We start from the raw sequence: 26,801 nt of genomic DNA on the forward strand, positions 1-26,801 counted from the left end.
CGTCTTTACGGACGCGGTAGCCAAGCCAAGTCAAGAAAGTCCACTCTTCGGCTGCTCACAGTCGCCTCTGTTCGTCTCAGACTGGCAAGCGGCAGTAATTGGTGGCGCCTAACTTGGTCGCGAGCATTTGGCATGAGTGACATTGATGAACAGGATTTGCCGCGTTTTTCTGGTTGCTTATGGTTAGTAGATCAGCTGGGCCGGCCGCGCGAGCGCGAGCGTCATCCGGTCGGTCATGCCGAACAGTGCCGCCCGCGCATCCCGCCCGCCCGCCCGCCACAGGCCAGCGCCAGCGGCAGCGGCACACACTTCACTCACCTCACTCCCCCGCGGTCACGCTGCTCAGCCCTCAGCAGTTATAAAGCAGGCGCCACACAAGCAAAGGATCCCATCTTTCCCTCTCTCTCTCCCGCAGCACATGCGCGTCGCCCGCCGACACCCACACCCACAGCAGCGGCAGCGGCAATGGAGCATCGGGGCCTGCTTCTCGTCCTCGTCGCGGCGGCGTGCCTCTCGGGCGGCGCCCACGCCAGGCACGCCAAGAAGTCGTACGGGGCCGTCTTCAGCTTCGGGGATTCGCTCTCCGACGCCGGCAACCTCATCGTCGACGGCATCCCCAAGTCGCTCACCACCGCGCGGTCGCCCTACGGCATGACCTTCTTCGGCCGCCCCACCGGCCGCTGCTCCAACGGCCGCGTCGTCGTCGACTTCCTCGGTACCTACCATTCCCTCCTCTCCTCTCCTATCCCTTCGCCCGCGAATCCCGCATTCCTGCGCCGGCCGCCGTCCCGGATGGATGGATAGATGGCCTGTAGCTCGTCCTAGCTCCCCGTGCCGTCCTTTTCCTTCTCCTCTTGGTCTTTTGGTGCAGTAGAGCTTATTTTATGAGCTTTGAGGTACCCCATGGAAATGTCTGTTTTTTTTAAAGCGCTTGATTTGGAGCCACAGCTAGAGCGTTTGACCATGCTCTGACCTTGGTCATGATGAAATTGACTCTTGTCTAGCGTGCTACTCCTACTCAACCAGCTAGAGTGTTCAAAAAATTTCACTTGATGCAAAGCTAATCAGGTAGTAGAAAAAAGGCCCAAGTTCTCCTTTCAGAGAAGAAGATAAGATAAAATTGAGTGGTAAAATAAGCTTGTAAAAAGAGCTGCTGCTTTGCAACAGTGAGTTATTGCTGCCTCCATTGTCTACTCTGCCACAGCAAAGTAGTGATTCGAATTAAAGCTCCTTTTCTTTTCCCTCTGTAAAGATGTAAAGATATACTACTAAAGCAGACCGAATTTTTTTACTGAAAGAACTTTGTGATTTACTGTTACCGCCAATTGACTAGTACGCCATTGCATTGCTAGACTGTGAATTGCTATGCGTCTTTTTCACAAGCATAACGAACATCACCACGTTGTATGCCGTGTAAAATTTCCTTTTTATTGATGGGAATCTTCTGTCAAATTTGCAGCCGAGCACTTCGGGCTGCCCCTGCCGCCGGCGTCGCAGGCGCATGGCAAGGACTTCAAGAAGGGGGCCAACTTCGCCATCACGGGCGCCACGGCGCTGGAGTACTCCTTCTTCAAGGCCCACGGCATCGACCAGCGCATCTGGAACACCGGCTCCATCAACACCCAGATCGGCTGGCTCCAGAAGATGAAGCCGTCGCTCTGCAAATCGGAGAAAGGTCCGGCGCCGACCCTCTTAAGCCTTTCTGAAATGTGATGCTACCGTCAGTAGATCTCAAGTTCAGACTTTCATTTTGTGGTGCCAACTGCAGAGTGCAGGGACTACTTCAGCAAGTCCCTGTTCGTGGTGGGAGAGTTCGGGGGGAACGACTACAACGCTCCTCTCTTCTCCGGCGTCGCCTTCTCCGAGGTGAAGACCTACGTGCCGCTGGTCGCCAAGGCCATCGCCAACGGCGTCGAGGTATGAAACTAAAACCCATGGAGGTAGAAATGTAGGGTCACCTTGGCATTGCATCATATAGAAGCCGTAGAAAATCCAACGGAATGCACACACACACATGGCCAAAGTAGAAAAGTAGCGCCAGGTGTGCAATGTACTTGAAGATTCCAGTTTCAGGGGGATCATGCAAGTGTGTCATGGGTGCGAATTCCGGGCAAACACACATCTGTCATACCTGGATGTTTGCTGGCAAGGTGGAATTCATGACAAACGCATGAGCGGCCGAAAAAACGGCGTGGAGACGATCAGGGGGCACGGATTATTCGGGCTGTGCCCTCGAATTGCCTTGAGACCATATAGATTTCAGTTCTACGAGGGAGTGTTCAGTTAGGAGACCGAGTAGTTTGGTTCAGTTTTTTTTCCCGAGTAGTGGTTTCGTTTAGTAGGTAGGCACAGTGTCACTACCTAAGCTTTGGCTGCAATGTGGTGTGGTGGTAGGCGAGTGATAGACTGATAGGGCCAATACACATTTGATTGGATTTGGATTGGATCTAGGGATCTCAGTATGATGGTTGCCTACCAACATTTGCAGACATTAAAATAGGGGCGATGCCATGTGACACTTTTGGTATCTTTCTCACAAGTGGAGAATCTTGTGACTGGGCAATTAACATGAAACTGCTATTGTTACACTGGTTTGGAAAAGGGGTCTTTTTTTCGCCGGCATAAATCAAACACCAGATAGATATTCGTGATGCCATGGGGTCTGTATTTTGGTCCCGGATAGAGTTGCTCCATCACAGTACATCAGATTGTTGCTTAGTGTAGTGGCACATGTGGTGTCCCGATGGGGAATTCGTGTCAATCTGACATGATTGCACAATGAAGAGATTGGGCATGGCTGGCAAAGAAGATGAGGAATCATCTTTTATGTGCATGGCAATCATGAAACGGCTGTCACATGACATGGCTCTAAAAAATTGGTTAGTGTCCAGTCCACACACTTCAATGAGAGTGAAAAGATCTTCAAAAATTACAGTACTGTCAGTGTTGCATTGCTGTTACTTATTAGTTATTAGTACTCCCTCTGTAAACTAATGTAAGACCTTCTGCAACGTTGTGCTGTTACAGAGGGCGTACTTCTCTGCTAAACTAGCTTGTCAGTATAATATAACGGTTTCAAACGGTTGTGCTGTTTGGAATATACTCCCTCCGTCCCAAAATAAGTGACTTAACTTTGTACTAACTTTAAGACGGAGGGAGTACTACTTTGTACACTAATTGTTTAGATCACTATACGACGCTCATTTTTTCATTGTTCTTTCAGAAATTGATCGAGCTTGGCGCGACGGACCTGTTGGTGCCTGGAATTCTTCCGATCGGGTGCTTCCCGTTGTACCTGACTCTCTACAACAGCAGCAAGAAGTCCGACTACAACGCGCGCACGGGGTGCCTCCGGAGATACAACCGTCTGGCCTTCCACCACAACAGGGAGCTCAAGCAGCAGCTCGACGCGCTTCAGAAGAAGTACCCGAAGACCAAAATCATGTACGGCGACTACTTCAAAGCCGCAATGCAGTTCGTCGTGAGCCCTGGAAAATTCGGTATGTGAAGATGGGTCCAAAGTTGCACGCTGACAGTAGTTATTCATCACAAGATCACCATACGATCAGCATGATTTATTTGGCATGTGGCATGATCTAACTGAAGAACCTGACGGCCGTTGCAGGCTTCAGCACGGCATTGCAGGCGTGCTGCGGCGCCGGAGGGACGGGCGCCTACAACTTCAACCTGAAGAAGAAGTGCGGCGAGGCGGGCGCGAGCGTGTGCTCCAACCCGTCGGCGTACGTGAGCTGGGACGGCATCCACATGACCGAGGCCGCCTACCGCATGGTGGCCAACGGCTGGCTCAACGGCCCCTACGCCTCTCCCCCGATCATGAAGTGAGAGTCGACATGGCTGGCCCTTAGCCGTGTACCTATGTATGTAACGTCGCTGCTGCTGCTGATGGTGATGGAGGGATCGGTGACATGCGGAGCGCTTCAGGCGCTGGAGATGTTAAGTTATGATATGATGGGAGGTTGTATAAACCGTGCCGGTATAGATATGTTTTCCAGCTGAAAAGCTCTAGTAGTAGTACAGATGTACGTACCTTGTATGACATGCTACCTGATTCTTCTTATTCATTTACCAAGACTTGCATAAGAATAAGTTATTAAATATTATGGGGACAAGAGGATGGGAAAATTGCGCATTTGCGCTCCCTGAACCGCGCTTTTGATTGTGCTGCTGTTTTCCCTCCTGGCCTCCGTTTGCGCAGAACAATGTATGGCTGTAATGACTCTGCGTGATGCGCGTGCAGAATTAAGCGTCTTGCCTTCGTTGAGAGATTTTTTCAATAAAGAACATCGGATTGAATTGATATACCGAGATGATATAACCGCATCCAAAGAATGTCCAGCCTATACATAACATGATGCACAAATTCAACAAGTCCAACACGGCCAAAGATAAACATCGTATTGTTGAAATTATTGGGCCTAGCCCATATAATAATTCAGATTTTTCTACTAATAAATTATTGTAAATCCCAGAGACCCATGAGACCCATTCATGAATGACAAGGTGGTGTGAAAAGTTTAGCCACACCCCGCTAGTGGAGAGTGTGTGAGGCCAATTTATAAGGGGAGTTGTTCTACATACCACTAAGAGCTTGAGAAGAGAGCACATACATGTGCGCTCCTGCTCCGCCCGCCACGCCTCACGTGCGTATCTTGTTTCGTGATCGAGTCAAGCCGAGCTAGGACCTATGCCACGTGTATGCGCTGCTTTATTTTTGTCACGCAAGAAAGAAGTTGAAACAATTAACGCATAAATGAGAGAACAAACTGAACAATTAGTGATGTTTATTGCGTCCGTTTCACTTCTACTAATGAGGGGTTGGTTTCATCTCTCCTATATAAGAGGTTGCTTCTCTACAGGCAGAATACACAACTCCTCGTCTCGTTCCAGAATCTTGCGTCGCCTACTTCTTTTCCATCTCGCTCCTCGGCATGCACCGGGGAATGAGACAACACACCTCCGAAGCCCCGCCTCTTGTGATCTGGTACGGGAGAGAGGCGGTCGGATTTGTGGGGAGTGCCCCTGCATGACTGCTGAATTCTTCTTCAACGTGGCTGCGAATGACGACGACGAGTTCCCCAGGGACGACTTATTCCCGACGTCAACAACCTTTTCGGCGACATGACGATCGGCACATCTGCATCTTCTGCCGCTGCTCTGTATGTCATCTTGTCCTCTTTGTTAGGATTAGGGTTTCGAGTACTACTAGTAGCAATCCATACAGATATGTTACTTGATCTCGATTGCACAACTAGTTTCAACAATCTTTTGCATGTCTCAATTATTCTCTCTATCATGTTGATCATCTTTTACTTATTGTTTTTCTGGATTAAACTAAACAAAAAATGCCTAATTATTTAATAATATAAAAACCTGATATGTGTAGGCAATTTTCTCCAATTGCATTGCTGCAACTTTCAAGTCTGCTACGTTTGAGGGTGTGAATTATACGAGGTGGCATGCAGGGGCAGTTCTTTGGCTTACCACCATGAATTGTTTTCATGCCTCTAAGGGCAAGCCAAAGGTAGAGCTTACTGCTGAACAGGAGCAAGCTTTCCAGTCTACGAACACCCTCTTTCGAGGTGCTGTTCTGAGTGTTTTTGGCGAGAAGATTGTCGATCCCTTCATGACCATCATGGTCAATAAAGATATGCGGGGTGCACTTGAGGCCAAGTCTGGGGTCTCAGACGTAAGAATTGAATTGTATATCATGGAATAATATCATGACTACAAGATGACCGATGACCGCTTCGTGGTTGAGTAGGCTCATGAGATTCAGTCGCTCACTAAGATACTTGATCATTTCAATTGTGTCTTATCGGACAAATTCATTGCGGAGGCATCATTGCCAAGCTTCCTCCCCTTGGATATATGCCCTAGAGACAGTAATATTGTATTATTATATTTTTATGTTCATAATTAAGAGTTTATATTTTGTGCTATAACTACTATAATCCCGGAATATGCAATTCAGTCAAAAACTCATATGCACGTGTGGAATAATGAACGGTAAAATTAGCTTCCTAATCTTGCCTGTAAGACTAGCTCAAGTGTTGTTAGTGAATATGTTTTCCGGATTTTAGGATATCGTTAAGTGTAACGATAGTCCTAAAACAACATTGAGAATATGACGTTGGAAGAACGTTCATATTGAATCGATCCAAACTTGTTTGTTATACTTCAAAATTATAACAGGGAGTGTTAACGTGTGTTTTAGTTTCTTAGACCATGAGAGTATCGTACTCAGTTATTACCGTACGGTGGACTTTGGGGTTGCTCAAACGTCATCTGTAACACGGTGATCATAACAACAACTTGCAGGTTCATCGGAAAGTTTGACAATGGACTAGATAGCTCGAGAGTGGAGTTTGCTTCTTCGATGATGAAGAGATATTCTTAGGGCCCTCTCGGTGTGACGACATTCATCATCGTCTGGCCAGACATAAATGCATATATTACGGGGATGCCGGCACATGTCAACGAGAAAAGAGAACAAAATCGGTAACGGAAAGATCAGTATAGTGAGCATGTGTATGACTCAAAACGATATCGATACATCTCACCTCGGGTTTTATAAGGTTCACGGGGATCGGATTTGTCTACTGGTTGTGTGCTCCGGCGTCTTCTGTTCTTCAGTTGTGTTATCTGCTACTCACTGTTGTGCGTGGTGGCGTTGCTTTGCGGAGGACGATGACTGCTCAGGTGCTTGCTCTTGGATTGCTGGTGGCTGATTGTGTTCATGCTCTTAAACGTCGACTATCGAGCATGGCGGATATGAGGTCAATGATCTTCAGAGTGCTTCGTGTGTTGTTTTGCGTACCCAGCGACGTCTTCAGTTCAGGGGTGTTGGTCCATGAGGCCTTAGTATGGATGACTTCCCGTCCGTCAAGGAAACCGTAAAAAAAAAAAGTTTGCCGGCTCAAGTGTGGAGCAGCGACGGTGGCGGCAGCGCGTCATCTACTTATTTTTCTAACACAGTACACATACAAGCGCTCATACATACACATATACACTCATCTCTATGAACGCACACACGTACACCCTATTTTTATGAGCACCTTTGAAAGACTGAGCCGGCATATCATCTTGGAATTTGCGAAGTCACCTAGGTGCCTCATCGTCAACGGAAACGTCTCCTCCCACTGAAAGCGCATCACCGAAAATCTTAAAATAAATCCATAAATAATACAAACACCAGGAATTGAACCCTGATTGGCTGGGGATATCACTGTCCCTCTAATCATCCAATCACAGATTGGTTTCCAGTTGTTAAAGGTGGTGGACTCCCCAGAGATCAACTTGTATTTTTCTTTTTTATTATCAGGGGTGTCGTGTATGTTGGAGTTACTTCAGTATATTGAGTTGTATGCTCTTCCATGAAAAAAAGTACAACCGATCACATCCTATGCTTTAAACACAGTACAGACGTAAACACTTATATAAACATGCATACACTTACCTCTATAAACACACACACGCACTATAAACACCTCCGAGAGACTGAGCCAGTCACATCTTATGCTGAGTACATAGTCCTCGTAAAAAGGAAGAGAAACATGCTGAGACAGACTGCCGATTAGATGTATCGTGTTGTATAGTACGAACGTGCCGGGCGTCTCCCGCCTGCCAGCCATGCGTTTCCTCTTCCCGGCCCTCACCCTCTACTACCCCTCAGATTTCGCGAAACGCAAACGGGCTCGACTATTCCTCGCGTTCAGCGAGTCGAGCCTTCTAACTCGCTGAAGCGAGCGAACATATGAGCCAGCCCACGCGCGGGGCAGCACATGCCTGTTTCCTTTTTTTTGTGTTTTGCTTTTATTTACTTTAAATGTTGAATAAGTATTAAAAAATGTTGAACAAGAATTAAAAAATGTTGAACAAGTATTTAAAAATATTGAATAAGTACTAAAAATGTTGAGCAAATATTTGAAAAATGTTGAATACATATTAGAAAATGTTGAACGAGTATATGAAAAATGTTGAACAAGTATTAAAAATATTGAACACATATTTGAAAAAAATGTTGAATAAGTATTAAAAAAATTGAACGAGTATTTGGAAAATGCTGAACAAGTATTTGAAAAATGTCAAATAAGTATAAAAATATTGAATAAGCGTTTGAACAATTTTGAAGAGTTATACAAAAAAATATTGATCACTTATTAAATAAATATTGATCACGTATATAAGAATGTTATGAAAACACAAAGAAAGAAAGAAAATTTAAAAAATGAAAATTAAAAAAGAAACAAAATAAACCAAAGAAAAAAGAAAATAAAAAAACTGTAGAAACAAATGAAAAACTTGGAGAAAAAAAATAAAAACCAGAGAAGAAACAGAAAACCAAAGAAATAAAACTTGCACTTTCCCTTCTAATAGTCTAATCTGCAAGCAAGGAGCTGAAGATGTTAAGCATCTCTTATTTACATGTACGCTAGCTGTGCAGATATGGACTAACCTTGGAATTTATGAATGCATTACAGCACATATATTAGCTGACCGGTCTGGTTCAGAAATTCTTGAACACCTAATCTGCAGTGTCGGAGGTGTAATGCCCGGTACACAAGCAATTGGCATCAGGGAAACAATTGCGGTCGGCTATTGGTACATCTGGTGGCTACGACGCCAAGTAACGCACGAAGGAAAGGTATACCCAACTGGAAGCAGTGCAATTTCAATCCTTGCCATTACTGGGAATGCCTTAAGGGTGAGGAAACAGTCAGGTAATGTTGTGGAAGAAAGATGGTCCAGACCTGAACCAAGAATAAATAAATTGAATGTTGATGCTTCCTACCACTTGGAAGAAGGTACAGGAGCAACTGCAGCAGTCATCAGAGATCATAACGGCTTCTTCGTAGCAGCTAGGCGCGTTTATTTAAACCATGCGGCCGATGCTACAACTGCTGAAGCAATGACTTCGAAGGCTTATCTCTTGCATATTTTTTGGGCCTTGATAATATTGAAGCGGAGTCGGATTCTCTTGAGGTGATCAACTTCTGCACCGGCCAATCGCAACTGTGGGATTCAGCGGCGGCTATTTACGCAGAGTGTGTTGATTTAGCCAATCTAGCCGGAAAGGTCAAATTTAAACATTGTAATAGGGTAGTGAATGGTGTAGCTCATGAGCTTGCTAAGTTCAGCTTTTTGAATAAACATTCTGGTAGATTGGATGATATTTTTTTTTAAAAAAAAGGAGGATGACCCCCGGCCTTTATATCTGGGCGATGCATACGGCCACTTTATTAATTATTATCACAAAACCTTACAAAGCCATACAACAGCAAGACTAAAGCCACCGTCTAAGCAACATCTGTCGTTACACCTATCCAATTGATGAAGGGGCACAGATAGTCTGGGCCTAATACCAAACAGACATTGCAGCCAAACCTAAACATCTAAGACCTGAGGTCCCAACCAGGACGCCTGCCGGGTATGGGGCACCTACCAGTCCGGCGCACTCCTCAACCAGGACGCCTGCCGGGTATGAGGCCGCCGCAGCCACCTGCCACAAATTCATCTTTAGAGCTATACTGTTGCATGTACCGTGCCAGGTCTCTCTGCCATCGACGCCACCACGACGCCCGACAGCGCCGTCCTCCTGCGCGAGTCCATCCTCCCACAGCGAACTCTGAATCTGCACTGCGCCACGCCGTCAAGATCCGTCGCCATCAATGTGTAGGATGAAGCACCGCTCCACCAAAGAATCCGTCCTCTGGTCCCTCGATCACGTGTGTACCTCCAAAAATGACGCCCCCAAGGGAGGAACGACACCAGAGCGCTGCCGTCATCCGATCATCCGATCTAGGGTTTCCCCCGGAGGTAGCAGAGAGTGGCCTTGAACTTCTCCACGGCGATGCCTTCAAAAAGGGAACGACGCAGATAGCGCCGCCACCGCCGGCCTTAGCAGAAGCCGAAGGCAAGTTTTCACCCAGATCAATTCGAAGGAATCCAACTCTCGTGCACGGGCCGCCGTCACCACCAGCACCACCAGGCAGACCCTGGAGTACCGGCAGATCAGCGAGCCACCGGCACCACCGCATCCAGATCGCCGGCCACGCCGGGCCGCCGCCATCCTCCGCGCCGTCCGGGTCGGAGACGAAGCTGTCGACCGCGCACAGGGACCGCCGCCGCCTGCACACGCCGGAGCGCCGCCGAGATCCCAACGCCCGCCATCGCTTGTCGACGCCAACCGCCGCCCGAGCACTGGCGCCACTGTGGAGCCATCAGATCGGGGAGGGAGACGTCATGCGTCGACCACCCTCGCGGACCCCGTCGCACGCCCGAGCGCCGGCGCCACCGCGACGCCATCAGATCAGGAGGAGGAGGAGCCCGCGCCTCGCCGCCCCACGCAGACCACGCCGCCGCCATCACCACAGCGCCACCAAAGGGGAGCCCCGCAGATCCGCCGGCGACCCGACCTGCCGCCGAGCCGAGCGCCGCCGCGAGGGTCGGCCGTCCCGCGCCGCCCAAGAGCCTCGCGAGGAGGGAGGGAGCCCCGCCGCCGTTGACGCACGCGCGGGCTTTGCCCGGCGGAGTCCCCTGACGGCGGCGAGGGAGAAGGAAGGCGAAGGAAGGGAGCGACGGCGGCGGCGATCTAGGGTTCCGCCCAGGCCGCTCGCGGGAGCGGCACGGGGGACGGAGCTTCAAGCCATGATATGCATGTTCATATCATGGTAGATGGGACGATGATCCTCCAAACTTCTTATTAGGAGGATTAGCGAACGATGTAATCATTATTTTGAGTTTAATAAAGCTTGTCATGATGGTCTTTCCTAAAAAAAACATGAACTCGAACTCAGCGTAGTGGTTAACTTAGCTAGCTTTTTTTTCTTTGAAAAAATGGACTAGTGGGCCGGCCCCACACTGCAGCGCATGAATCGAGAGCTTCCCTCACCTCTCGCTTAATGCGAGAAATAGACGCCGCAAACGCAAACGTCCACGATTCACGTTCAGGCCACGACGGTAAAACGGACACAAAAAGTCAGCCCAACGCACCAACCCAAACGGAAGAGCGTCTGCTTTTCGTTTGTCTGCCGACCCATTTCCGGTCTAAATTCAAGCCTCATTTGCATTGGCATGGACACCAAACGAATGCACGTGACGCCCGACTACTCTCCCCTGGACTAGTGGGCCGGCCTGACACTGTAGCGCATTAAGCGAGAGTTGCCACGAACGCAAACGTCCACGATTCACGTTTGGGCCACGGCGGTAAAACTCACACAAAAAGTCGGTCCAACGCACCGATCCAAACAGACGCGTGTCCACATATCATCCGCCTGCCGACCCATTCCAGGTTCAAATTTAAGCCTCATTTGCGTCGGCGTGGACACCAAACGAATGCACGCGACGCCCAACTACCCCCCTGGACCAGTGGGCCGGCCCGACACTGTAGCACATTAAGCGAGAGTTTCCCTCTCCTCTCGCTTAACGCGAGAAATAGATGTCGCGAACAAAAAGTCCATGATTCACGTTTGGGCCACGGCGGTAAAACGGACAAAAAAACCGGCCCAACGTGCCGACCCAAACGGAAGCGCATCCACTTTTCATCCGCCTGCCGACCCATTCCTAGTCCAAATTTGAGCCTCATTTGCATCGGTGTGGACACAAAACGAATGCACGCGACGCCCGACTACTCCTCCCCCTGGACCGCCAGTTGGCGGCACAACCACAATCATTCCCCCCCACTTTCCCAAAAAGCTACCGGCCTCTCTCCATGGACGACGTGCTGACCTCGACACCGCCGCCAGCCTCGCCTCCTGCGGCCTCACCTCCGTCGCCTCCCAAAGGCAAGCCCCGCGCGCCCCGCAAGACTGCGGCGCCGCCGAAGAATAAGCATTTGACGCCCAAGGAGCGGGTCTTGTAGTCGGCTAAGAGGAAGGGTCGAAGGCACGCGAAGGACCGCAATCTCGAAGCCGCGGCCCTTTCCGCCGCCGCACAACAGGAGGAAACCAATGCCCGAGTGGCCGCGGCAACGAGGGAGGCCCTGCTCTACCTAGGGTTAAACACTGGCCATCACGGGCTCGTCAGCGCCGCTGTGGCGGCAGCCAACACGGGCTCATCGGCATTACCTCGGGTGGTACTGCCAGAGTTGTCGCACGCTTCTCCCACCCAGCCGATTCCCGGCTTCCATGTCTATCCGCAGGCCTCCCGTTTCTTCGAGAAATGCTCGCCGGAGGTGAGCATGGTGGCGCCGTCCACGCCCGCGGCTATGGCCATCGACCACAACACCACACCGGTGGCCGGTGGATCATCCTCCAGAGGGGCGAGGAAACGACTGCGGGAGATGCCAGCCGATAAGCTTCCCGACGCCCGCAACCTGTTCGACAAAATTCCGGCCACCGGTGACGACGAGACGGCCAACCATTTTCATCATCGAGAACATCATCTTCCAAGGCGGTTTGGGAGCCGCTTCCTCCGCAGGCGGTGTAGGCGTGGTTGCTTTCGGTCCTGACGAGACCCAAAGCCAATACGGCCGAGCACCCTTCATGCCCGCCACCTTTGATCAAGCTAGCATGGACGACCCGTTCATGCAAGACCAGGTCGGCTTGGGAAACACCTTCCCGCTCGACCACGAATTCCCGGAGGACTACGGCCTTGAGGAAGAAGATGAGATGGACATCGACGGGGAGCCTTTGTTCGAGGACGAGCTCACCAACCAAGCCATCGCAAACAAGAAGCACAAAAGCAAGTGGACGAAGGCATACACGCAACCGGAAGACAAACTCATTTGTGAGTGTTGGAGGGACATTGGACAAGACCCCAAGGTTGGCGCCGAGCAAAAGACATCTACCTTTTGGCTTCATGTTCATCGTGAGTACCATGAACGCAAGAAGTTCGTGCCCTACCAAATGGAGAGGAAGCGGGGGTGGGTATCCCTCTCGAAGCGATGGAGGGTGATACAATAAGAATGCAACAAGTTTTGTGCCACCCTTGAGAGCATCCAAGCACGTCCCGTGAGCGGCCTTGGCCTCAAAGATATGGTATACATGCGCCCTCTCCGTATTCGTTTCCGTTTGTGCTTGCATGTCCATTTGCCCATATGCTTACATGCTATTCATTTCTAGGCATTCCAAACTTTGGAGTCATTCAAGGCCCAACATGACGACAAGTCCTTCAACCTCAGTCATTGTTGGATGATCAGCAACGGAGGAGAAGTTCAAGGCGCAATATACCGCCTCCAAGGCGCGGGGGGGGGGGGGGGGGGGGGAGCCTTCAAGGAGCATGAAGAGGGCAACAAGCCATGGCTGCGGGGGAATACCAACTCCAAGAAGGAGGACAAGCGCAAAGCGGTGTCGATTGAAACTGAGAACTTGCATGTCACTTTGGAAGGCATGGTGAACAAGAAGGACACAAGGGAGAAGAAGCGCCGACAAGACAAGGAAGAGCAAATGAACTCCTTCATGGAGATCCAAAGGATATGGCTTAAGCTCGAAGCGGAGAAGCAAGCCAAGATGCTCGAGATGAAGGCGGAGAATCAAGCGAAAATGCTCGAGATCGAGGCCGCCAATGGCAAGACCAAGTCAAAAGAAGTGGCGCTCGCTAGCATGCTGACGGGGGTGGAGATCATGAAGGTGGACTTGAGCACGGTGTCGCCGAGGATGAGGCCATGGTTCGAGAAGATGCAGGGCGACATGCTCAAGTTCGATGACGAGTGATCTATGATGTGGAGCATCATCTTTTTTTTGTCGACAAGTATGCTGGCATGACCACGGCTGAGACGGCATGGTTGAACTCCTGCCCCCTTTTTGCACCGGCATGTGTGCCGGTCGTTGACAGGTGTGCCAATACGAACTATGTGATGTTTTTTTGAGCTAACATGTATGTTGATCGCCGACATGACGTCAGAATGAACTCTAGGCGATGACATGATAGCTGGCATGATCGATAATCACATGCCTATTTTAAGGACACGAAATGGATCAGACGCATCGAACACTCGGCTGACCCAAACGCAAAACTGAGCGGACGACGAGCGTACTGCGGATTTTTTTTGAAACGGAGGCAAAAGTTTTGCCTCATCTCATTAATAAAGAAGAAGAGAATTGTCCGGTTAATTAACAGAAAACTGGACGAAAACCGTCACAACATGCCCACACAGGACATCCCGGGCGACCTGGCAACCCACACAAGAACGCACACACGCCGTCAAGAAGAAAAGCGTCGAGGTAGCAATCCGGTGTCATCGTCGTCACACCTCCGCCAGGGCGACTCTGACTCCACCATCAACGACCACCGATGGAGCCCTCACCATAGACGAGCGTCAAGGCTTGCGTCGGACAACGCCAAACAGATTCAAACGGACGAAAAAGAATAAATTGGCTGTCGGAGTTGGAGTCGGAGTTGCACTAATAACTACGACCGGTCACATCCTATTGCTAAGTTCACATGCCTGGTAAAAAAGGAAAAGGGCGCAAATGGAAATGTTTGAAGAATGCCTAACCGACTGCGGTCTGGCAGATCTTGGCTTCTCGGGGTATCCGTTCACATGGGATAACAAGCGGGATGCGGGTGACAATGTCCAAGTGCGGCTAGACAGGGCGACATGCAATGCAGACTTTGCTCAAGCTTTCCCAGCAACGGAAGTGCTACATGTGATGACAGAAGAGTCAGACCACCAAGCTTTATTAGTCAAAGCACTTTTGACAGGGGAGGGCGTCCGGGCGAGGGGACAGCGACGGTTTCTTTATGAAGCAGCGTGGACGCACCATGATGATTATGAGGCCATGGTCACCAATGCATGGGGGATGCGCATGCAGCCAATCAGAGAGGGGGCCGACTCACGACAGCATGCAGCACCTTAAAAGCTGCGACGTCGGCGATGCAGGAATGGAGCCGAAGGGTTTTTGGATCGATCAAAAGGCAAATTGCGCACCTCAAAGCTCAGCTGATGGAAGCAAAAGAGCGGTTTGCTAGGACGGGTTATCGACAGGAGATCAAGGATATAGAGGACCAGCTCCACGAGCTCTACGAGAGGGAGGAGGTGTACTATAAACAGCGCTCACATGTTGATTGGCTTCAGGACGGAGATCAGAATACTAAGTATTTCCAAAACCGGGCCTCGCACCGGAAGAGAAAGAACACCGTCAAGACGCTACAGCGAGATGATGGGACGAAGTGTACAGATGACGAGGGGATGAGAGCGATGGCGGCCCAGTTCTATGCACAGTTATTTGCATCGGAGGGATCACAGAGTGCGGAAAGGGTGCTGCAACACATTGATGCAATGGTGACTGAGGAGATGAATGCAAAACTATGCGCGCCATTCACAGATAAGGAGATCGAGGTGGCCCTTTTCCAGATGGGGCCGTCGAAGGCTCCAGGCCTGGACGGGCTCCCGGCCATGTTCTACCAACGCCACTGGGCATTGGTTAAGGACGATGTTTGTGGTGCGGTGCGTGAATTCCTTGATGGGACAGCTGCTCCTGATGACTTTAATGATACGGTTTTAGTTATGATCCCGAAAGTGAAGTCACCAGAGCAATTGTCACAATTCAGACCCATCAGTTTATGTAACGTGCTATATAAGATTGCGGCGAAGGCACTGGCCAATCGCCTCAAAGTGGTTCTTCCGTTGATGATCTCTGAGGAGCAGAGTGCGTTAGTACCGGGAAGGCTCATCACTGATAATGTTCTGGTGGCGTATGAGTGTGTGCATGCTATAAGGAAGAGGAAGCGAAGGAAGCCCATCTGTGCGGTTAAGTTGGATATGATGAAGGCATATGACAGAGTTGAGTGGGAATTCCTTGAACAAATGTTGCACAAATTTGGCTTCTCTGGTCACTGGACGGAGATGGTTATGAGATGTGTGAAATCCGCAATGTTCTCGGTTAAGCTTAATGGAGATCTGTCTGAACGGTTTCTTCCCTCACGAGGACTTCGACAGGGGGATCCTCTCTCCCCATATCTATTCTTATTCTGTGTGGAGGGTTTCTCCGCCTTGCTAAAGCATGCTCAAGAGGAAAACAATATCAAAGGAGTGTCTTTTGGAGGGGGCGGACCTACGGTTACCCACCTTCTCTTTGCCGATGATAGCATGGTCTTCCTGGAGGGTTCAAGAGACAGTTTTGAGACGCTTCGCTCAATCTTGCAGGACTATGAAGTTGCATCGGGCCAAAAGGTTAACTTATAGAAATCTGCGATCATTTTCAGAAAGGACACTCAGGATGATGTTAAGGACGAGCTCATTCAAGCGATTGGAATATCGGAGGAAGCCTTGAGCGAGCGTTATTTGGGACTCCCTACGGTGGTGGGGAGGTCAAAGGATGGGTCTTTCAAATATGTCAAGGATAGTGCCAAAGGGAAAGTCTCTGGATGGAAGGGTCAAGGGTTATCTAAAATGGCTAGGGAAGTGTTGGTGAAATATGGACTCTAATCCACGCCGACTTTCACCATGAGCTGCTTTCAACTCACGAAGAAAATGTGCGGGAACCTGTCATCTATATCTTCAAACTTCTGGCGGGGTGAAGCGGATGGTCGTAAGAAGGTGCATTGCATTGGATGGGAAAAATGTGTACTCGTAAGTATGAGGGTGGCCTAGGCTTCCGGGATCCGGAGGCTTTCAACCAAGCAATGCTAGCCAAGGCGGCTTGGCGACTGCTACGGGTGCCGGACTCGTTGCGTGGAAGGGTACTGAAGGCACGGAACTTCCCGGATGGATCAATTCTGAATGCTACATGCCCCACTGGGGGTTCGTACACCTTCCGAAGCATATTGCATGGCCGAGACCTGCTTAATGACGGGTTGATATGGCGGACCGGTGACGGCTCCCGAATTTCCATTCACCATGACAACTGGATTCCGAGGAAGGGCAGTCTGAGGCCACTGGGCCAAGTGTACATCAACGGCATCACCCGGGTGGGGGACTTACTCGAGGATGATGGTATTTCATGGGACAGAAACAAACTGCTGGAGATGTTTGCCCCGGACGAAGCGCATGAGATACTACAAATCCCGGTGGGAGGGCAAGGTGTACATGACTACTTGGCTTGGAACTATACAAAAAACGGTATTTTCTCTGTCCGCTCGGCGTACCACCTACGGATGAGCCAGAAGAGGGTGAGCTTCGGACGGCCGGAGTCATCGTCCTCGGTGACGGACCATAGGGCATGGATGAACCTTTGGGATACGGTGGCGCCGGGCAAAGTAAAGATCCATATGTGGCGGCTGATTAGAAACGGGTTGGTGGTGGGAGCTGAACTGCTGAGAAGGAAGATTAAGCAGGGCGTCTTCTGCGTTGCGTGTGGGAGGGAGGAAACGATCTATCACCGGTTTTGGGGCTGCTATCACTCGGCTAAGTTCTGGAAGATAATGCATTCGGAGTTGGGGGTACCGGTGGCGATCCCGCCGGAGTCAGTCTGCCCCCCAGAGTGCGTTGTCGCGGTGGTTACTCTCGTGGTGCGAGAAGGCGCAGATGATGAGCGAGCGGTCATGGTACAAGGGACGTATGTGCTCTGGCTTGCAAGAAATAATGTACGGGACGACAAGCGAATTGAAGAAGCAGAGGAGATTGCGCGAAGGGTGTTTCATCTCATGGGCGAGTGGCAGGGCATCCATGGTCGTACAAGCAAGCAGACCCAGCCGGTGGTGAAGGAAAGGTGACAGCCCCCGGAGGAAGGCTGGGTGAAAGTTAATGTCGACGGCGCTACGTCGAAAGGGAGTGACAGTAGGGGAGCTGGGATGATTTTTAGAAACCATGAAGGTGCTTACTTGGGCGGAGCGTGCCATGTCATCCCAGTGGGAAGTGACCCAGCGAGGGTAGAGCTCCTCGCATGCAAAAGAGCAGCCAGCTTGCGAATGACCTGAATATTGCTAGGATCCACATCAATATGGATTGCAAAGAGATCGTATGTAAACTTCAAAATACGGAGAAGGATCTTTCACCGCTGGGGCCAATTGTGGAGGATGTCAAGTAAGTGCTGGCTGATAGGGTAAGTTGGAAAGTCTCTTGGGCGCGTCGTGAGACCAATACTGCGGCTCATTCTCTAGCTAGAGAAGCAGTGTCAAATAAATTATGTAAGGCGTGGCTGCATGTGCCCCTAGATTTCATTTTGCATATTGTCTCAGACGAGATCCCTGAGTGGGAGGGTTAAAAAAAAACTGTGATGAGTTTAAAAAAAAAAGGGAAAAGAAACAGGCGAGACAGACTGCCGATTAGATGCATCGTGCTGCATAGTACGAACGGGCCGGGCCGGCTGCCACCTGCCAGCCATGCGTCTCCTCTTCCCGGCCCTCACCCTGCACGACCCCGCAGATATCGCGAACCGCAAACGTCCACGACTCACGTTCGGAATCCCAACGGGCCACGGCGGTAAAACCGCGCCGTAATAACTGGAAACAGATCGATAGCCTTCCGCGGCAGCCGTCGTAATCCTGATCCTTTTGCTTGGAAGTTGTGTTTCCCCGATTCTTTTCCAATCCGGTCTCCTGCCTCCCCACGCGTCGTTGGCCAGCAGCGCCTATAAGTACAAGGGCCCCGGCCTCCGCTTGCGCAGCCTGCTTTTTCTCTCTGCTTCTTTATCGCCAGCCCCAGCCTTCGCCGTCCTCTGCTTCGCGGCGGGGTTTGCTAGGGTTTACCTAGCGGCCAGAGGCGAGTTCGTACCTCGTATCAAGATACGGCGAAGTTCTTGGGTGGAGGAGGTGCCGATTCTGAGTCGGGCGAGGAGGACTCGATCTCCGTTCCTTCATCGCCGGAGCAGACGGCCGTCAGGTAACGCTCGTTTTCTACTCTCGATCTGTTCTTTTCTAGAGCTACGGTCATATGGTTGTGTTCATGTTCTTGCTGCTGCTGCTGCTGTGATTGTGCTCGTGTCCTATTTTTGTTTCGAGCTTGGAGGGTAATGGTCCAAGATTGTTTAAGGATTTCCTAGTCGATCCAGTCCGGTTTGTGCCTGGAAACCTGGTTTCTGCTTAGGGATGTGGCCGTCTGAGCACTGTAATTGCTCACATTGTGTCAAACAGATTCAAGTTGGTAGAAATAGGCCGTGAATACAGTACATGTGCGAAAGTACAGTAGATGGTTCCGATGCCGTATGGCATACGTGCCTGCCATGAAGGGCTTTGTATATTTTTGGATGGTTATCAAAATCAACCATCATCACAAAGAGATAGAAAACCAACCGTAATTTCTAGTTGCATACCAAACCTAAAATTTCCGTGTACGCCAATTCTTTTTACTCTGCGCATAAGGCTAGTCATAGTGGGAGTAACTTAGGTAGTAACATAGCGCACCTCAAGAATTTTTTACTTATGTGGCAAGTAGTTAATGAGAAGTAGTAACATAATATGTTACTGTAACATAGCGCTTTTCAAGACAACATGAGTCTACAAGCTATTAAATGAGGGCACATATGACACAAGTACTATGTTATTTTGCACTATAAAGATAATAACTTAGACTAGTGTCATGCATATGACACTAGTCTAAGTTACTCCCCACTATGACCAGCCTAACTCTCCTCATACCAAGGAGGGCATTAGTTTGTTTTTTTTGGACTAATTTGCCCCTGCGCATGAGTAAGCATGAGCATCAGGAATAAATGTACGTGGTTGACTGGTCCTCCTTCCTTTTTGCAACGGTTGGTTCCCCAACGCCCTCAGCCCACATGCACAACTGGCTTGTTTTGTGCTCCCTCTTTTGTTGGAAACTGACCCAATTTAGTGGGGCAGAAGCGGATGGGGCCGGGCTGAGGAAACCCTTGAAATAGGGAACATGAAGACTATTTGTAAGTTGGGATGCATGGCTAAATGTGAAGTAGGAGAACACCTCATGTTGGTCAGCTTGATTTGGCATTGATCCGTTCAAACAAGAATCACACATCAACGGGCAGCGTTTTTTGAGATCTGTGCATGCCAAGCCATCCCCTTAGACTAGCCACAATGAAGAGTAACATACACTAGTAACATACACATATCCCTAGACTATGTTACTACCTTCATAGTGGGTAGTAACATAGGTGTGGTGTCATGCAAAGCTCCATTTATTAGGTTATAGACTCATATAGCATTGGGAGATGTGATGTTACAGTAACTAGCTAAGTTACTAGAACTACCTCTCTCTTCATTAACTCATTGCCACATAGACAAATTTGCTGAGTTGGACTTGAAGTTACTGCTGAAGTTACTCCTACTGTGGCTAGTCTTACGAGCAAGCTGGCCAAGACAAGGATTAAGTTAAACCGTGAAATTTGAATGTTATTCAGGCATGAATCCACATTGACTGAACCATGGGTTTGGCTGGACCATATTCTCTCCTCTCAACATTAATTAGTTTCAATGTCCTGCTATGATCTATGAGTAGCCGTTGTATTTTATTTTTGGAAGAAAAATGAAAGGGTAGAACCCCAACGCTCAAATCCTCCAGATCTGCCATGCCGTACAACAACCGAGATTGATATTAGTATATAAGTAAAATCTTGTGCCGTACAAAGTTTGCTAGGTGAATCAAAACTCAAGGGTGCCCTGCATATAATCCCGTACCTCCATCGTTTGTGTGGTCTAGTTTAATTTGTCTCTCTTTTGCTGTCATATTGTGTCTACTCATGTAACAGTCGGTGGCGTGGCAACTATAGGTTGGTTGTGAAGTAGTGGGTGGGGTAATAGAAACAATGAGTAAAGGTGTCAAAATCGATGACAAGGGTGAAGACAAAGATAGCTAATTGTGCTTCTAAAGCAGGCCATAAAAAGTAGCGATGATGCAGTTGTGGAATTGATCTACATACCAACTTGAAGGGGCCTCAGGACAATATGTCTACCCTTGTCGAGCCACGATGGCAAAAAGACAAACCAAAGCAATTTTATAGGATGCAACTAGAACTAATTTTTAATATTTTTTTTAATGATATTACTTTTGAGAATAAATTTAAATAGTTAATCTCTAGCATGAGTAGGGCTTTCTAAAATTAGTCGGGATATAAACCAAGGTTTGGTGGATACCATTAAGGTGTCACAAAAATGTTTATGTTTGTGTTGCAAAAGGATGTTATTGTACTTGTATTTGTACTTTTGTGTCATCAAATTTCCTTATTTTTTGCATCGCTAAGCCCCACACATTTACTAGGATCAAAATGAATGACTAAAAAGTCATTAGAGATTTTTTTTGAAGGGTTTTTATCATTTTTGCCACTAGTTGTGTCCCACTACTCATTTTTGCCATTAAAAGTTACAACTACTCAAAAATGCCATCGATCCGTGAGATGTTTGCTCAAAAATGCCATCGTTTCGTTAGATGTTTCCTCAAAAATGCCATTAGACATCGTTATTTTCACATCAAACTCATTGACCATGTTATATGACAAAAATAAGCCTAGACTCACATGTCAGTTCTCTCTATCTCACAATGATAAGTGTGGCCCCACTTGTCAGGAGTAACCAAGTGAATAATTTTATAGGAAAATAAGAATGTCATTGGGATCAAGTGGGCCCCACACTTTATTGTAGTAAGATAGAAGGAGAGCTGGCATGCTGGTTCATAGGTATTTATGTCATTATAACATGGCAAAAGAGATTTGAGATCACAATAATGGTGCCCAGTGGCATTTTTGAACATGTGTCTAACAAAGCGATGGCATTTTTGAGCAGTTGAAATTCCTAGTGGCAAAACTGAGTAGTGGGACACAACCGATGGCATAAATGATAAAAACCCAAAAAAATGAAGTCATTAGATAGAGATCATTCCTTGTGTGTGAGTCACGGGAATAGATTAGATAGAGATCATTTTGTCAAATTGGTGCGAATCACAAAAATCCAATTGTGAAAAAGTGCAACTTTTGTGGGCCATGCAAAATGTTTTTGATGTGCTATCGATCTCATATAATGTAGCCCCCTTCACCACTTAACTATGTTACCATTAGGTTGGCACTATTATAGAAGTGTTTTTGTTGTAAAAGTTAGTTTACAAGTTTCTTATTTGTTTAGAAAGTATATTTTACACATTTTTTTAATTTTTTAGGGACTATTCAAAGAAAAATGGGGAGTCGAAGACAACATAGTGTCAAGTACTTTGGTCCAAACTTGAGAAAGCCATCCATAAGCAAGGCACCAGGCAAACTCAAGAAAATGTGCCTTGAACAATTTAAGAGAACTCAGCAGTCGTTTAGGGTGGCGTATGATGAGCCTAGCCATGCTAAGGCAGCGTCTCGTCCAAATGTCTCGTCACGTTCTTCATGGCCAAACAAAGGTACGGCTTCCCCACGGGGAAATGTCGAGAAGTCTGAGCCCTCTTTCTCTAAGACTCTCCAAAAGAATACCCAAAAGGCTAGTCCATCTCGCGCAGTGCCTAGCGCAATGCCTAACAATGGCATTGATTCTTTGCAAAAGAATACTACCAAGTTTAGATCCTCTCCCTTTATGTCAAATAGTGGTAATAGCTCGAGGCTAAACAATGGCATGGGTTATTTGGCGAAGAATGTGGAGTCTTACTCAAGGTTAAATGACGTTGAAGTTCCTCTGTCAAAGAATACAAAGATGTCAGGATCCTTTTACTCAATGCCCAATGATGAGATCGCTCCTCAATCAATGAAAGCTAGGCCCTTATCCTCTGGGTTGAATTGTGTGTCCGCTTCTTTGGCAAGGAACATAGAAAAGTCTAAGCCCTCTGCAGGTTCAAATTCCACATTTGGTGTTTCAAAGAAATTGTATCCCTCTTCAATGGTTCAGAACTCACGAAAAGAAGACCATCCGATGGCGATGGAAGGTACAAATTCCAACTCAGCTTTGAAGGGTAAAAAAGTCATGGAAGATATCTCGCCCAACCTGGAGATCAATTTACCTGGTAAGAAACTTTCAAATCACCAAACGGTCGAGGCATCATGCATGGTTGATTCAATCGACGGGTGCATTCGACTTGATAGTAGAAAGTGCATGTCTAGCCTTTCGGAGCATGGAAGAACCGATGTGTACAAATCTAAGAGTAAGAGGATGGAGCCGTTGTTGGAAAAAAGGTTTGAGGCACGTGGGGTCGCTAGATTGAAAAAATCCATTAATAAACTTAACAGTGAGAACACTAGCCTCAGGGAGGATGAAAGGACCGTTGATGACAAGTTTAATAAGAGGAAGAGGACTGAGAATTGTAGTCAAACAAACAAAAAGAGTAGATTTGTAGTAATTGATGATGAAGACGATGATGATGGTGATCAGAATCTCACTGGTAGTAAAAGTGGTGCCGCTGGATTGAAAACACAGAATTATGGTTACGAACCTTCGAAGCCACATCACTATTGTTCCCTGCCCATCGATGAACCTATTTGGAGGTAGAACATATGCCTTTTTTTCTTCCAATTTAACATGTTGCAAATGCTTGTCCCTATATGCTGATATTATTTTTTGTTTTATTATTCAACAGTGGAAGCATTAAGATAGGCAGCGGAAAATTTGTTTCGTTGGCTGCACATTTGTCAACCAAATACTGTGAGAAGGTGTGGAATTTGTCAAGATCACTTGAGCCAGTGGTTGAAGTAACAAAGCTTTCTAGACTGGAGGCTTGGCCTAAGAGCTTTGAGGCATCAAGGCCCACTGATGACAACATTGCGTTGTATTTATTGCCCACCGAGATGAGGTGTGTTTATTACCCTTTGCTATTTATTTGCCTACCATCTTTTGCGCATTTGGATTCTAATCATTTTTGTTTCTATCCCTAGGCAAGATGCAGACCTGGATCAACTTGTTAAAGAAGTCGTGGAGAATGATATGATCCTACGAGCTATTGTTGGTGAAGCTGAGATGCTGATATTGCCATCTATTCTACTGCCTGAGCAACACCAAAGTATGTTCTTCTCTTTCTGGAAAGATGCTAGTAACAGAGTATGATTGATGTTCCTGATTTCTAGTCGCAACCCTACCCATACACAGCCGTACTAATAATCATCTAATAGATATAGATATAGTTCAATTATCCAGAATCACTATCTAAGCTTTTCCCTACTGTGTATATTTGGCTCAATGGTTAAGTGACTTACCATGTTTGTCTTTGTTTGGTTGCAGCTTTCCAAGGAAAACCCTACCTGTGGGCGGTATTTAAACGCAGAATAGTGGAAGAGGAACAACATGGCAAAGGACGCTGTGCACAGGAGAAAGGAAAACAACAGGCTTCACATTTCAGTGTGGGAGAAGGGTTAAACATGGAAGCTGGACTTGAAGCTTCTGAGGAACCGGAGATGCAAGGCATGGAGCAGGAACAAAATCCCAAGTTGGCTGGACCCAACGCGCCGAGTCCTACAACTGAAGCTCCTACCGCGGCTGCAGCTACAATGTCTGCCAACCACTGTCAAGACCACCCAAACATGGCTGCTCCTACAGGAGCATTGTATGGCTTTGTGGTTCAGCGAACTCCGCGACTCGAGCAACTCATCCAAGAGATGCAGCGCGAAGGTGCTGTGATGGTTGCAATGCAAGGGCAGATGATAGGGCCAGGTCTTGCATGGGCAGGCAGTAGCAACAGGATTGAGAGGAGGACGATATGGCATGGAGGCTGTTATCGTCCAAGTGGCTAGGCAAGGAAGCTGACTTGGACCCGAGCCTTTGTGTGCACCATCGCCTGTGCGTGTTTGGAGGAACCCCACTCGTAAGGTTCAGTCTTCTGCAACCTGGTATTCTAGTTAGAGGTTTAGTTTGGTGTTGGCTAAAATGCATCTAAAAGTTATCATGTCAGCGCATGTGTTCTCAGATGCATTTTGTTCTTCAGTATAGTTCTGCTTGCATCTCCTGCCGTGCTGGTGTCGAACAAGCTTTGGCCTAGTTGCTTTTTGCTTGTAGCATCGATTTTGTTTTTTCATTGTAATCTGTACTCTCAATCCATGCGTTCCTGTAACACTGGCACTGCTGCCTTTTGCTCCGTGCTGTTGGTCCACCCGTACACTTTGTACTCCCTCTGTTCCTAAATATTTTTGTAGAAATTCCACTATGGACTACATACGGACCAAAACGAGTGAATCTACACTCTAAATGCATCTATATACATCCGTATGTGGTTCATAGTAAAATCTCTATAAAGACATTTAGACACGGAGGGAGTATCTCTTTATTTTTGGGAGAGCGGCGCATTAAAGTATCTATGGTATCAAAATGTGGTGTGAGTAAAATATACTTCATTAAAAAGTGCTTTTTAGGGCATACCAATGCTTATCCTAAACCGCCTACATGCGTCTGGATCATGCCGTAGGAACCGTGGAAACTGTTGACGTATAAATGTATTGTCTAGTTTTTTTTCATCAGATCGGTCTTTTGATTGCATTGACTAAAGCATGCACTTCTACATGGTATCAGAGCCAAAAAGTCTCGAGTTCAAGATCCGGCCGGTGCAATTAAATCGAAGTCCACTTTCGGTCCATGTTTAGCCCTTGTTGACGTATTGCCTAGTCTCTTGTGTTAGATTAATCTTTTGGTTGCATTGCCTAGAGCATTGCTACCTCTTATGTGTTCCTGTTCGGAATAGGAAGCAAACCCAACCACGGACTTGGGCCTCTCGGGGAGGGCCGAGTCAGTTGTTGGTTTGTCAGCTAGATCCGGTACAGGATAGGGCTTTTGGAGTAACGGTGCCATGTCGCATGAGGTCGACAGACCGGGGTGAGCTCGTCTAGCTAAACGGTCTCAGAGGCCTGTTATGTGAGTTTCTTGATGGGTTGATTGCCATTCACGATAGATTGTACATGACAGGCAATCAAACAGGCGTTGAGCACTGCGTTGGATTTTCCCGAAGAGGAAGGGATGATGCAGCTATGCAGCAAAGTAGCGTAAGTATTTCCCTTAGTTTTTGAGAACCAAGGTATCAATCCAGTAGGAGGCTACGCTCGAGTCCCTCGTACCTACACAAAAACAATAGCTCAACGCAACCAACACGCTTAGGGGTTGTCAATTCCTTCACGGTCACTTACGAAAGTGAGATCTGATAGAGATGATAAATAATATTTTTTTGGTATTTTTGGTATAGAGATGCAAAGTAAACAAAGTAAAAGCAAAGTAAAAGCAAAGCAATATTAAAGTGATGGAGATTGATATGATGAGAAAGAGACTCGGGGGCCATAGGTTTCACTAGTGGCTTCTCTCAAGAGCATAAGTATTCTACGGTGGGTGAATAAATTACTGTTGAGCAATTGACAGAATTGAGCATAGCTATGAGAATATCTAGGTATGATCATGTATATAGGCATCACGTCCGAGACAAGTAGACCGAAACGATTCTGCATCTACTACTATTACTCCACTCATCGACCGCTATCCAGCATGCATCTAGAGTATTAAGTTAAAAACAGAGTAACGCCTTAAGCAAGATGACATGATGTAGATGGATAGTTTCATGCAATATGATAAAAACCCCATCTTGTTATCCTCGATGGCAACAATACAATACGTGCCTTGCTGCCCCTTCTGTCACTGGGAAAGGACACCGCAAGATTGAACCCAAAGCTAAGCACTTCTCCCATGGCAAGGACAACCAATCTAGTAGGCCAAACCAAACTGATAATTCGAAGAGACTTGCAAAGATAACCAATCATACATAAAAGAATTCAGAGAAGATTCAAATATTATTCATAGATAGACTTGATCATAAACCCACAATTCATTGGTCTCAACAAACACACCGTAAAAAGAAGATTATATCGAATAGATCTCCACGAGAGAGGGGGAGAACATTGTATTGAGATCCAAAAGAGAGAAGAAGCCATCTAGCTACTAGCTATGGACCCGTAGGTCTGAAGTAAACTACTCACACTTCATCGGAGGGGCTTGGATGATGATGTAGAAGCCCTCCGTGATCGATGCCTCCTCCGGCGGAGCTCCGAAACAGGCCC

General features: G+C 47.7%; 2 protein-coding genes across 2 annotated transcripts; both read left to right on the forward strand.

Moving 5' to 3' along the window:
* The first annotated feature begins 352 nt into the window (after positions 1-352).
* On the forward strand, positions 353-4,175 carry LOC125521361 (GDSL esterase/lipase At5g45910-like). Its single transcript, XM_048686425.1, has 5 exons — positions 353-715; positions 1,460-1,675; positions 1,769-1,917; positions 3,224-3,500; positions 3,626-4,175. Exons 1-5 carry the CDS (start codon positions 466-468, stop codon positions 3,841-3,843), a joined length of 1,110 nt encoding a protein of 369 aa, XP_048542382.1. The 5' UTR covers positions 353-465; the 3' UTR covers positions 3,844-4,175.
* A 10,661-nt stretch (positions 4,176-14,836) lies between these two features.
* Positions 14,837-24,854, forward strand: LOC125518986. Its single transcript, XM_048683873.1, has 5 exons — positions 14,837-15,460; positions 18,585-18,724; positions 23,357-23,569; positions 23,652-23,776; positions 23,995-24,854. Exons 1-5 carry the CDS (start codon positions 14,837-14,839, stop codon positions 24,501-24,503), a joined length of 1,611 nt encoding a protein of 536 aa, XP_048539830.1. The 3' UTR covers positions 24,504-24,854.
* The last annotated feature ends 1,947 nt before the right edge of the window (positions 24,855-26,801 follow it).

This window comes from Triticum urartu, chromosome 7, assembly GCF_003073215.2.
Source record: "Triticum urartu cultivar G1812 chromosome 7, Tu2.1, whole genome shotgun sequence".
Taxonomy (NCBI): Eukaryota; Viridiplantae; Streptophyta; class Magnoliopsida; order Poales; family Poaceae; genus Triticum; species Triticum urartu.

Coding starts and splice junctions, on each gene's coding strand:
- LOC125521361 (XM_048686425.1), top strand. CDS start 466: ATGGAGCATCGGGGCCTGCTTCTCGTCCTCGTCGCGGCGGCGTGCCTC. Junction 1,918..3,223: donor CCATCGCCAACGGCGTCGAG/GTATGAAACTAA, acceptor TTGTTCTTTCAG/AAATTGATCGAGCTTGGCGC. Junction 3,501..3,625: donor CGTGAGCCCTGGAAAATTCG/GTATGTGAAGAT, acceptor CGGCCGTTGCAG/GCTTCAGCACGGCATTGCAG.
- LOC125518986 (XM_048683873.1), top strand. CDS start 14,837: ATGCAGGAATGGAGCCGAAGGGTTTTTGGATCGATCAAAAGGCAAATT. Junction 15,461..18,584: donor CTGATGACTTTAATGATACG/GTTTTAGTTATG, acceptor GGGGTTTGCTAG/GGTTTACCTAGCGGCCAGAG. Junction 23,777..23,994: donor ACTGCCTGAGCAACACCAAA/GTATGTTCTTCT, acceptor GTTTGGTTGCAG/CTTTCCAAGGAAAACCCTAC.